The sequence below is a fragment of the Lytechinus pictus genome, chromosome 14 (genome assembly GCF_037042905.1).
Source record: "Lytechinus pictus isolate F3 Inbred chromosome 14, Lp3.0, whole genome shotgun sequence".
In the NCBI taxonomy this organism is placed as follows: Eukaryota; Metazoa; Echinodermata; class Echinoidea; order Temnopleuroida; family Toxopneustidae; genus Lytechinus; species Lytechinus pictus.
Genome location: NC_087258.1, coordinates 17,168,480 through 17,181,329, shown reverse-complemented (window position 1 = coordinate 17,181,329; position 12,850 = coordinate 17,168,480). Strand labels below are relative to the sequence as shown.

Genomic DNA, 12,850 nt, shown 5'->3' with positions numbered 1-12,850 from the left:
AATATGTTTTTTTTTTGGGGGGGGGGTTATTTTTCGACTCGCGAAAAGTGACCAAATTGGAGGAGAGATCGTTGAAATAATTACGAAGCTCGTATACAGAAAAAAAAAATTATATCGGCATTTCAAAGATAACTGAATGCTAAATTAAGTTTCTAGGACCACGGTTATTAGGGCGTTGTGGTCTTTTGGTTCAGACTCTGGAGGGTCGTGGGTTCGAATCCCATGCAGCCCATGACATGATTTCCTTCAGCAAGAAATTTACCAACATTGTGCTACACTCAACCCAGGTGAGATGAATGGGTACTGGTAGGATGAATTCCTTGAATGCACTGAGCGCTAGAAGGCAGCTCGTGCTAAAGCTGGAGTACATAATAATAGTGTGAAGTGGTATATAATATTTCGATACATTTAAGATGGCTCTATACAAATGGCAAAATTGTTATTATTATTGTTACTATCATTATTATTATTATTAATATTATTATTATTATTGTTATCATTATTATTATTATCATTATTATTATTATTATCATTATTATTATTATTATTATCATTATCATTATTATTATTATCATCATTATTATTATTATTATCTTTATCATTATCATCATCATCATTATTATTATTATTATTATTATTATCATCATCATCATCATTATTATAAGTAGAAGAGGGCTAACTTCCACTGATCATTAGACAGGTAAATTGTGACTTCAATTAATTATTTATTCCCTTTTATTTCACATTTACATAATTACAATAACGATGGTTAAATGATTATGCACAAAATACACAAGATATAGACAGGGCAAAGATATAGATAATAGAAATACAAATGTGTGGAATTTGACAAAGGCCAAAGGCGTATCAAAGGCAAATTCCTTAGAGTTACATCAGCAAAAAAAAGAATATCATAAAAACAGAATTAACCTATACAGTAAAAAAAAAAAAAAGGGGGAAACAAAATGACAAAAAAAAAAACTGTAAGACTGTGAACAATGTGAACATTTGCATTATTAGAATTGCTTTAAGAATCCATTTCAATGCATTTGAATTTATAACTGTCTCAAAGCCAGATGCCAAAGCAGGTTATGGACCTTACAATAATGAGAACAAACAAATTGTACTTTTGTTATTTCTTTAATTCCCCGTTTTAGCATGAAAGCGCATGAACCATTCGCAATTGTGCATATGCCTAGTTTTTTTTATATTGGTGTTCATAGCTCCTCTTTCGATTAGAATGTTAATGAGATTTACTTTCAGGAGATTTTATTTTAATATTTTATTTCATGAAATTTGAATGTGTTTACTTTTTTTCTGATACGTTTAGTATAGCTCTACAAATTATCGATTTTAAAAATATTTTGTTATGAATGAATTAACTACTACGTACGTGTATTGAAAATAAAATCCTCTAATTCTTTAAATAAAATTATATAGGGAAAACCATTTAGATTCTGTTGTTAATAAAATTGAAACAAAATGATGTGAGAGTACGGTTTCTCAGTTTCGTCAAGAGATGGCGTTCAACCATAAAGTTGCATAGTACACTCTAAATTACAGGGATTTAAAACAAGTCCACATGGACTGTAGTTAGGGACCAATCGAATTCCGGATTTAGTTTGAATCCTTAAGATTCATTTTTAAATCTCGAAAGATTTAAATTTAAATCATTTGAGATTTAAATTTAAGTCGTTAGGATTAAAACTAAATTCAGAAATCGATTGGTCCCTAGCTACAGTCCATCTGGACTTATTTTAAATCCCTGTAATTTAGAGTGTAGTATTGTAGACCAATTTCTCAACAAGCATCATGTCTGTTATACCTCAGCCATTCACAAATTTAATTAAAAACAAATTGTATTTTCTCTTTGCATAAAAGAATTAGATTACTTAAATACATTACGTGATGAAGCTCATTCTTTCGTACATGCATCTCTTTCTATTTTTTATATATACATTTCTATTCTCTTTTCTACTTTACTCCTCTCTTTATTATGATGGTATGTTTTAGGGGCATCGTTCAGTGTTTCAGATGGGGGGGGGGGCAAGATGACAAAAAGTATTTAAAAAATATATATTTTCTTATATATATATTTTAATATGCTTTTGACGATTGACAATTTATATATTTAACAGTACTTTAATGCCAAGTTAAGTGGTTTTATAGTGCTTTCCATTGCCTTTTAAACATAATTTATATGGGCATTGCACATCTAAAGTTTTCTAAATTGTCAAAATTATTGGAGACAACTTGATATGTTTCAATCAAATTTGATGTGTTTTAATCGATCTTGATGGTACAAAATATTTATTGTATTGATGAAATCTAAAGTTTTTAAAATGATTTATGGTTTGGCATATTAACAGCCCCCCCCCCAAAAAAAAAAAAAAAAAAAAAAAAAAAAAAATCAAGAATTACAATTCAACATGTTGAATATGCTAAAATAAATAAATTTAAATTACATGAGGATACAGATGACTAACAAGTCACTTTTTCGTGATCAATCAAATTTAACGGTCAAATTTTGATAGAGGAATTTGGGCTCGTTCATGCAGGAATCTTACTTATAATATTTTTTTTTCTATTCAGGCTGCCTTGCATGCAGTCGGTTTGTGTTTTTTTTTTATGTTGAACGTTGTAATTTTGTATCGTACATTAATAAAATAATTGTACAGGTATATTAATTCACTCAGTCATGTCACTGATGATGTCAATGATGGATTGGGGATTTTTTTTAGCTTCTCCATACATATACACATTATACACATAATCTCTGTGGGGTGTGTGTACAACTTTTTTTTTCGTCAACAGATGGCGTCTAACCATTACATTTTCTCCGAAGCATAAACCCGACATGGTGAGGCCATGCCAGGAATCATGGACCTACAGGTCCATGCAACAATCAAATCCCGGAATCAAATGCTCATAATTTTCTTCGTATTGCTCAGTTTTTCTCAAATTTTTCACCGATTTGTTTGATTTTCGTGTTTTCACACAAGCTAACTGCAGGAATCATTCTCCTGAGAGAGATAAGCCCGGTGACGGTCAGCTTACTACAGGAGCTCTAGCAGTGAGGACACCAAATCAGTCCTGTTGAAAATGAAAATGAAAATTTTCTGTTGAAAATGAAATAAATTGAAATTGAAATTGAATTGAATTGAAGTCCAATGAGTGATGGCAAAACAAACTTGAGATGATCGTGTTCAAAATACAGGAATAATCATATAAAAGAATGTTTCTTTCATTTCATGTCTTTTTAATACTACATCTTGGTTTATAATTTTAGAGGACACAGGTTGAACAAATGAGCAAAACAAATCACCTCCATTTTAACAGTAAAATAGAAATAGCACGTTGTTTAAAGGGATGGTCCGGACTGAAAGTATTTATAGCTTAATAAATAGAGTAGAATTCACTAAGCAAAATGCCGAACTTTTCATCAAAATCGGATAATAACAAAGTTATTGAATTTTAAAGTTTAGCAATATTTTGTGAAAACAGTCGTCATGAATATTCATAAGGTGGGCTGATGATGTCACATCCCCATTTGTTCTTTTGTATTTTATTATATAAAATTTAGCTTATTCAATTTTTTCCTCAAAGAAACAGAAAAATTGGATTGACAACTGATTTAATGCATTAGATATTTATTGCTGCAACTTATTTCATTGTAAGGGAGACATATTATTCACACAAGTATGAAATAATGAAGAAAAAAATTATGTAATAATATAAGAAAATGGATTGTGGGGATGTGACATCATCAGCCCACCTAATGAATATTCATGACGACTGTTTTCACAAAATATTGCTAAATTCTAAACTTGAATAACTTTATTATTTGTTAATCGATTTTGATGAAATTTTCGGCATTTTGCTCAATGAATTCTACTCTATGTATTAAGATATATATATTTTCAGCCCGGACCATCCCTTTAATTGTGTCACTCTAACAACAAGTTGTTTAAACTTTTTTGTAATTGTTTAAACTTTTTAAACAACTTGTCTAAGCAGTTGTTTAAAAGTTTAAACAGTAGTTGTTAGAGTGACGAGCTTAAACAGCGTGCTTAAAATTTTAAACAGCGTTTTTACAGTGTTCATATGAACTGATGTTTTCATTAAAAAATAATATGCTGCTTTATTAAACTTGGTTTATCAATTTAACGAGTTTGCATTTAGAATCGTACTTTATTTTCAAGCAATCTGCTTTTGATGATGATGACAGTCCTTCTAATGCAAACTGTCAATTTATTTGGCGCAAGACCATCTTTGTTGAGAAATTTACCATCTCTAAGTGATAGGATATGGTGTGTGCATGTCAGGGGCCGCGGAACGGTTTTCAAAGTGGGGGGGGGGGCTGACCATGCAAAAAATCACAATCATATGGTAATTTTTACGTTTTTGTACACGGTTTTGGAAAAAGTGGGGGGCTGAAGCCGCCCCCCCCCCCCCCCGCTTCCGTGGCCCCTGCATGTCAAGATTTGATGAACGTGATCTCTTCTTTTCTCTAATTCCTTTTCTCCTTCCTGTTTTTATTTCCCTTTTTTTCTCTCCGCTCTTTTCCATTCTCTCCATTTATATCCTTACACCTTTATGACTTCCATTTTCATTCGTCTAGTTTCCTTCTTTCTTTTCGCTCACCTACCACTGCATTCTTCTTTTTCTCCACTGACACTCTTTTTACTAAGATCACATAGTTTACATAATAGGTTTGTGTATCATTTAGAAAATGTTACGATACTTTGTATGAAAACTTTATGTAACGTGCATGTTTGTAAAATTGATCACAATTCGGCCTTTGGCTGCGATGATCTTTTAATAAACGATTTTATCTATCTATCTATCTATCTATCCATCTACCTATCTAGATTTTTTAGTACACTTTATTTCTGATTCGTGTAAAAGGAATCACTATACATTTATGTTTATGAAAAACGTAGGCTTGAATGGTATGAATTAAAAAGAAAACATTAAAATCAAATCACATCAAAAGCCGGCGATAAGCTGGCACAATACGCTGTGTTTAAAAAGAAGTGAAATTCGAGGGGTCATCTTGGGTCACTCAGCCAAAATGACTTCGAATGTGGATCGTCTGTATAAACGCAAAGCATTATGGGATGGTCGATTGTTGAAAGATACACCTCACAGTCAATCATAAAAAGGAAAACTCAATCATAGCACGCAGGTAGGAGAAGCACCAAATTAATATAAAAACCCTATTTAATTATTACTAGTATAGCTTTACCGAAGAATCCAAATAATGAGATCGACAACATGAAGTCCAGTGATGCTCTGATTTATTGAACGGAAATCCAGACCACACTATAGATTATCATATTTAAAACAAAATATTCACAGAAAGGGTAATAATATATGATCAACTTAACCAATAGAGAATGAGGGAATGGAAGAACAAAAAATGGAAGAACCGATGGTTAACGGTGAACCAATAAGGATGATATATGAGGATTATGAGTGGAGAAGAATATTCTGAATATGAGAATAAGGCCATGCACCCGACTAACTAAAAATAGAAACATGTAGTTGGAGTGGCAATGGGAATGTATGTATTGTGGGAGAAACGGGCGTAACAACGAATTACATAGACATGGAAAGTGATGGCCCGGGCTAAAAATATTTATAATTAAATAAATAAACTAAAATTCACAGAGCAAAATGCTGAAAATTTCATCAAAATCGGATAACAAATAACGAAGTTGGTGAATTTTAAAGTTTATCAATATTTTGTGAAAACATTTATTTGCACATCATCATGAATATTCATGAGGTGGGCTGATGATCTCACATCTCCACTTTCCCTTTTCTTATGTTATTACATGAAATCATAAAAGTTTCATTTTTTCATACGTGTGTAGATGATGCGTCTCCACTATGATGAAATAAGTTGCGGCAATAAGTAACTAATGCACTTAATCAGTTGTCAATCCAATTGTTTTAGTTCTTGGTCGAAATTTTTGAATAAACCTAATTTCATATAATAAAATACAAAAGAACAAGTGGGGATATGACATCATCAACCCACCTAATGAATATTCATAAAGACATGCCTATAGAACTGTTTCACCGGAATAGTGTAGATCTTTAAAATTCAATAACTTTATTATTTGTTATCCGATTTTGATGAAATTTTCAGCATTTTGCTCTGTGAATTTTACTCTATTTATTGAGATATAAATATTTCCAGCCTGGACCATCCCTTTAAGAGAAGTACGGAAAGCAAAGTGCAAAATAGACCATAGGTTTAAACATGACAATTTCAACCCTTATAATGATCAACCATTACCATTTTGGATTTTTCCCAGCACCACCACTATTTCAGTTAGGCTTACAAAAAGTTACAATGCACATAATCTTATAGAGTATAGTGAACTTCTGTAGTTGTTCCCCTTTTACCGAGGCTATATTTACCTTTTATAAGTATGAAAATGCAATTTAAATTTGCTTTATCATGTTGGTAAAAGGTAAGGTGATCAGGCAGATCCTGCCAAGAGATTGGTTGATGAAGCCCTTCCGGATACCCATAAACAATTTCATATTTTTTAGAAATAATTATTAATGAAGTCAAAGTTCATGGCAGTTTGAACTGAATATTTTTCATAGCGGCTCGGATCATACTCTCCGTAAACTGAGGAAAATGGCGCTGAAAAGCTTCTAGAAACTCGTCACGTGACCGGAAGTGAGAATACTGCACCTCTTGCCCTTCGTCCTCCAGCATGAGTTTGGAATCCTTGATGCAGACGAGACGACCGTTGGGGTAGGCCGTGCAACGCAAGCTTGTAAGAGCGAAGTCGTCTTCATTGACAACAGTCATGATACTGGTCATTGCAGTGTTGAAATGAGACACACTGACGGATCGTTCGGTGTTATAGAAGATAAAAGAAAACCACTCACCCTCGATGTATCCAGGATGCTTGCGCGCCAACGAGGAAACCGTGTTGATTTTATGCTGGAAGATCACCGTCCCCTCCCCTTGTCGGACGAACCGATACTTCATATAGGAATCGGAATATTCCGGCGAGCAGTGTTCGAAATCTAGAGGGATGAGTCGCCGAGATGGATAACTGGACCCGACCTCCAGTAGATGCTTGGAACCGTTGTCAGTGAGGCCATTGATGATGACACCGATGTGGTAGTCTTTCTGCCCAAAGACATCGGATGTCAGCAACCGGGTATCGAACCCAAGAGCACGCAGCAGCATCCAGCAGAATAAGTTGATCTGGTAACATATGCCTCCTAGTTTGGAGAAGATGTCTGTCTTGATGTCGGCTGCCGTTGGTAACCGACGTTTCCCATCAGGAATCGCGATCCCTGAGATTGTCTGGAAGGGGATGTGGTAGTGCATACCTCTGATGAACTCTCCCAGGAAGAAAACCTTGTTGGCCTTGATCCACGTTTCTGTACACTCCATCTGTAAGACATCGTGCAGGAAACGAAATGCTTCTTCGGCTGTGATGTTATACTCGTCATCGGTCGCCATCGTGCCGATCCCCCTGATTTTTTTAACGTATCCGTTGGATCTGTAAAAGATAAGGGAAAAAATGACTCTCGCTGGCTATAGAGACCCGATTTGGTATAAATTGTCTTGTCCAAATGTGGAAAAGTCATACCTGGCGAATTGATATCAAAATATATGTTCTCTCTGATGATTTCTCGGTGCCTTTTGGCGTTCCACAAGGTTCTTGATTGGGTCCAGTATTATTCAACATGTGCACTGCCGATCTCACTTCAAATGTCTTCCCGAAATGTCATGTCAGTGCTATGCTGATGACTCACATCTAACACTCAGTCCTACTAGACATGGAAAAGAACGAGCTAAATCACTTCTAGAAACATGTATTCAATATGTACGTGGTTAGATGTTGAAAAATGGGCTCATGCACACTAATAGTAAAACTTAATTGATTACAGTGAAGCATAATAATTACAGCTAAGCAAACTTCCAAAAATAACTGAAATGGTTTTTCAGTTGCAAGAATTTGTAATACAACCATCTGTTAGTGATAGGAATCTCGGAGTATATACAGTTCATTACACACACAATAGAATATAAGGGAACATGAATACTTTTTGTAAATCGGCATACTACATGATCTATAATTGCAGAGGGTTCATAACACCTGGTGTACTAAATTTACACAGATCACATCAATGGTAAGGAATTACCTATATTGGTTACCGATACGCCAGAGAATAGCATTCAAAATCTTCCTAATCGTATATACAAAGTACTTCTTGGCCAAGCTCCTGGCTACATCACAGCATTGGTGAGTTATAAAACTAGTCAACGTGGTCGCAACTGGCAGAGTTCAATGGATTCCTTGCTTTATACAGGTCACAATCTTGAAATAACAAAAAAAAAGTTACACTACGGATGATCGAGCATTTGCTTGTGTAGCCCCTTTACTCTGGAAGGGCTCTGGAAAAGCTTACCCCTGGAAGTCAAGAAAGCACCATCCGTAAACAACTCCAAATCGAAACATATTTCGTTTATAATAGCATACAGTTTCAGAGTCGTACATGGGTGAATAATTTCTTCGGTCTATAAATCTATATCAATATTATATTCACTTATTCCGGCCCGAGGTAATACAAAGGTCTATCTATATATGTTGATCATGACGTTAATGCATGATGCTGTACGCTTTAATGGTTGACTGGATTTATTTACCAAGTTTCCTGAACGCATTCATGGCTCTCAAAGAATGAAATCGGTAAAGGATTGTACAAGTCAACCCACGAAGAGTCGGAAGCTTGCTTCCAGTGGGTCGTCACCTTCCTGCATTGTGGCGGTGTTGGTGTTAATTGAAAGTAGTCTATCATGTCTATGGGCTGCTCGTAGTGGTTAGGTAATTAGGTACGATCATTGGTGTTGATCATGGACCTCCATAGAGATGGACATCCATCGGTTAGTTGATGGATTCACTGCATGTCATCACCATTTGCATTTCTTTTCATTTTTGCCTTCTTAGAATCCATGATGGTCACCGTCAATTAGGCCATGCATATGGTTTGAAAGAAGCCGTTTTGAGACATTGGTATTGCACAAACTGTGTGCACAAGATAAATCCCAATAGGAAATCAATGTCCAGTTTTTAAGTACAATCTATGGAAGTTCAAAAGTGCCACCAAGATGTTCAGATAACCATCTCGTCATACATCTCTTTTATAGGGAAAACAAAATGACATGACGAGATCTCGGATCTCGGCACGCATCCTGTAAAAGAGATGGTGAGATGCCGTGATCCTAGATCTCGTTTTGTCTACATCCTTAGAGAGAAATGATGGGATGAAAAAAACTTGGAGCTCGTCATGTCTACATCTGTTAAAAGAGATGATCAAATGACAAGATCATGATCTCGTCATGTCTACATCCAGTGGAAGAGATAATCAAGGTCCCGTAACACAAAGGTTAGCGATTAATCATACGCTTGAATTTCACGATCGATTACACATTGTAGTCAATGCAATCAACAGTAGAAAAGTGTTCTGTGGTAATTGCTAAGCTTTGTGTTATGCGGCCCCAGATGATAAAATCATGGATCTCGCTATATCTTCATCTTTTAAACCGAGATCCAATATCTTGTTGTCATCTGATCATCTTTCTCACAGGATATGTAGACATGACGAGATCTGAGTAGATATCTTATCGTCTGATCATCTCTTCCACTGGATGTAGACATTACGAGATCTGAGGTCTTGTCATCATCATCATCTTTTCTAAAATTATGATGTAGGATATGACTAGATGATAATATGAACATCTAGGTGGCTCTATAAGCTTCCACTTAATACAGGACATCGGCCAACAAAAACCAAGACCAGGAATACCGTCAAACCGTCCTTTGTCAAAGATCAGATAGGCCTTGATGGTCGCTGTTGACAAAAAAGTGGCGGTGGCTATCATTGCATCAAAGAAATCCATCCCTTTGTATCGGTCAATGTGTTGATTGACATGTGGAAGTGGTGATATATACATTATTTTATTATGCTATAGTTGGATAATGGCGAAATGATAGGACTGTGGAGTCGAGGACATATAGGCTGAGGCAGAGGAGTTCCGATACTGGCAAGCAAAAAGAAATTTGCACCCTTCTTCTGCTTTCAACAGCTGATTGTCTATACTTCAGTTCTACCTCCCCAAGATGTGCATCCCCACTTTAGTTCCACCTACCCATGGTCAAACCAGCCTATACCCTTGGGAGTGAAATATCAGGGACAGATCCAGGAGAGGGGGGCTGTGCCTTGGCCAAATTTTTCTGTTGTCAATTTGTCAATTTCTGTTCACTTTGTTAAATAACTATTTTGTCATATCTTTTAAAGTTCTCCCCCGCCCCGCGGGTCATTCTGGATCTGTGATGTTACTCAAAAACGAGATTCCTTGTACAAATGCAATGTAAATTTTGTTTCCAGATTAAATTCACAATTTGAACACATTTATGTGAGAATATAAGATAAAATCTCATATGTATAGTAGGAAAGAGAGAAAATGATGAAATATGATTATGTCAATTCTTGATATTATGTCAAAATCTATCACAAAATTCGATTATTTTAATAAAAAGTTCACAATTCTAGATCGCTCGTTTCGCTCTCGCAGCTTTTTGGACATTTTGCCCCGTACGCCATTTGAAGCCCTCTGAAAATGTTAGACTCATTACTTCCCTGATCTGTACTCGAACTGTCCCGCATTTCGACTGTCCAAACCTTGTCACCTTGCGTTATCCCAACAATTTACAGTATCAATGTGCCCAAAGTCCAAAATGTGAAATTAGGACATGCACGTATATACAGTGTATATGATATTGCTTTACTCACAAAAATTAAATCAGGGGGGGGGGGGGGGTAGACTCAAGATTAAACATGATTTTTTTTATTCCATTTTTAAAAATCAGATAATGTTCCTTATATTCTTATGAGTAAGTATGCCAATAATCCCCTAAAACATTAAGAAAAAAACGATGATTGTCTTGGAGAAAAAAATGGCAAGTAATTTTCAGGTTGAACCAAAAAATTAATTAATTAATTAATGGTGCCCCATATCTGTGCACCCATTTACTTTACACATTATTTCGGAGATTTTGAATGAGAAAGGCTGTATTTTGAGGCGGTCACATGAAATGCCTGAAATTCGACATTATTCCACTTCAAGCCGGACCAAGATATTGATGATATGACGCCTATCACACACTGACAATCATAATCAGGGTATTGTTTCATAAAGATTTGTTATCAACAACAAATGCACATAAAACAAGTTCACTTACAGTCAATCAAAATATATTCAGTTTATACACAGCAAAAACTACTGGTGTTAACCGGTGTATATAGAGGACCACATCAGATATTTTACACCGGTGTCAAATTGACAGTGTTAGTAGTTTAACACCTATAGGTGTTATTACAACACATTTGGTTGTCATAATTGCACTCTTTGGTGTTATGTTCAGACTCTAGGGTTATGTGGTACTCTATTAACACCCACTGGTGTCAGTTTTAACACCACAGTTTTTACAGTGTAGCTTTTTACTGTTCTTGCAAGTGTGGTACAGTTTTATGAAACAGGCTCCTGAACGTCTCAGTTTGATCCGTATTTATCTAATAATCCAAACGAGGTTAATTACCTTAATTATCTTTATTACTGGATCTACTTAACTAGAAAAAATAGAGTTGTTTCTGCAGTCGAGTTTCCAATTCTATCTTGTACGTTGTCTTCCGAGCTTGGATAAATTCCTATTCTGCGTCTGTGCTTTATGATTGTGTTGTACCAAGTGTGGTAAAGGTCAACATCCCCATCAATAGCCACCTTTCGCAATCCTCACGGACGCTAATATTAGGGTCCCCTAACACAAAAGTTAACGCTTAATCATACACTTGATTTTTAAGATTGATTGTACATTATAGTCAATAGAATCAAACGTAGAAAACTGCTCTGCTAAGCTTTGTGTTACAGGGGGGTTACAGGCCCTACAGATTTTCGTGTGCAAAATTATTTCCCACGACACCCGCACCATACATGCATGTACAATACGACTGATGGCTGGAGATATTCGAAATGCAGGACCTACAATAGATTATGACATGGATAAGAAAGTGGTTTTTCAAACAATTCGAGTACATAATATTGAGTGAGGAAAAAGTTCCTGAATTAAGGCTTAGATATAGATCATTACAGTCCATCGAATCGATATTGCGTTTAATGTGGATTATTGGTGGATCTCTGGCAATTGATTCCATGGGTCAAATCACCTCTCCAGCCGAAACCATTTCGCATGCGTTGATTATGTACACAGCATGTATACGTCTGAACACGTACCAGCCGAATTAATTGCAGGTTTTTTTTCTTTTGTTTACTCCTACACAAACGATATGCCTCTAGCACACAATGTAATGGGCATTATGTTTTACTTTCCCCCGAAATGGGGGATTAGATTCGAATTCCCGGGGGGACCACTTCCATTGATGAGTGGATACCAGGCACGACCATGCGGTTTCGAAAAGCACCCTAAACAAGCTTGTGAAACCCTACAAGTATTGAAAACACATCCACCTTTTCAGTATTTTAAACATCGTTTTGACACCCTTATAACGTCACATAGGCCTATACGTAACGTACTTGCCCACTCTTTCCCTTTTTACGCGTGGTCGCGCCTGGTATCCACTCTTCAATGGAAGTGGGCCCCCCGGGCGGCCTCTCGAGCTCTGGGAGGAACGAAATGTGGCTTTGGAAAGTCGTCCTAAATCGGATATATCGCTGTACCATAGTAGCAACCAGAATTTCGCACACGAAACGCAGATTGAATGTTTCCGTTCCAGATGCGAAACGAAA

General features: G+C 35.9%; 1 protein-coding gene across 2 annotated transcripts; it reads right to left on the bottom strand.

Moving 5' to 3' along the window:
* Positions 1-5,284: 5,284 nt before the first annotated feature.
* LOC129275772 (uncharacterized) lies at positions 5,285-11,790 on the bottom strand. Of its 2 annotated transcripts, none has more exons than XM_064109587.1 (2): positions 11,646-11,790; positions 5,285-7,541 (listed from the first exon to the last, which is right to left on the bottom strand). In XM_064109587.1, exon 2 carries the CDS (start codon positions 7,499-7,501, stop codon positions 6,593-6,595), a length of 909 nt encoding a protein of 302 aa, XP_063965657.1. In that variant the 5' UTR covers positions 7,502-7,541; positions 11,646-11,790; the 3' UTR covers positions 5,285-6,592. The 2 variants fall into 2 exon arrangements, with proteins under 2 accessions (XP_063965657.1, XP_063965656.1); XM_064109586.1 differs by lacking the exon at positions 11,646-11,790 and adding an exon at positions 8,188-8,612 and having other exon boundaries at positions 5,291-7,541.
* Between the last annotated feature and the right edge of the window lie 1,060 nt (positions 11,791-12,850).

Bases quoted from the DNA above. Each gene is read 5' to 3' on its own strand.
- LOC129275772 (XM_064109587.1), bottom strand. From the start codon at position 7,501: ATGGCGACCGATGACGAGTATAACATCACAGCCGAAGAAGCATTTCGT.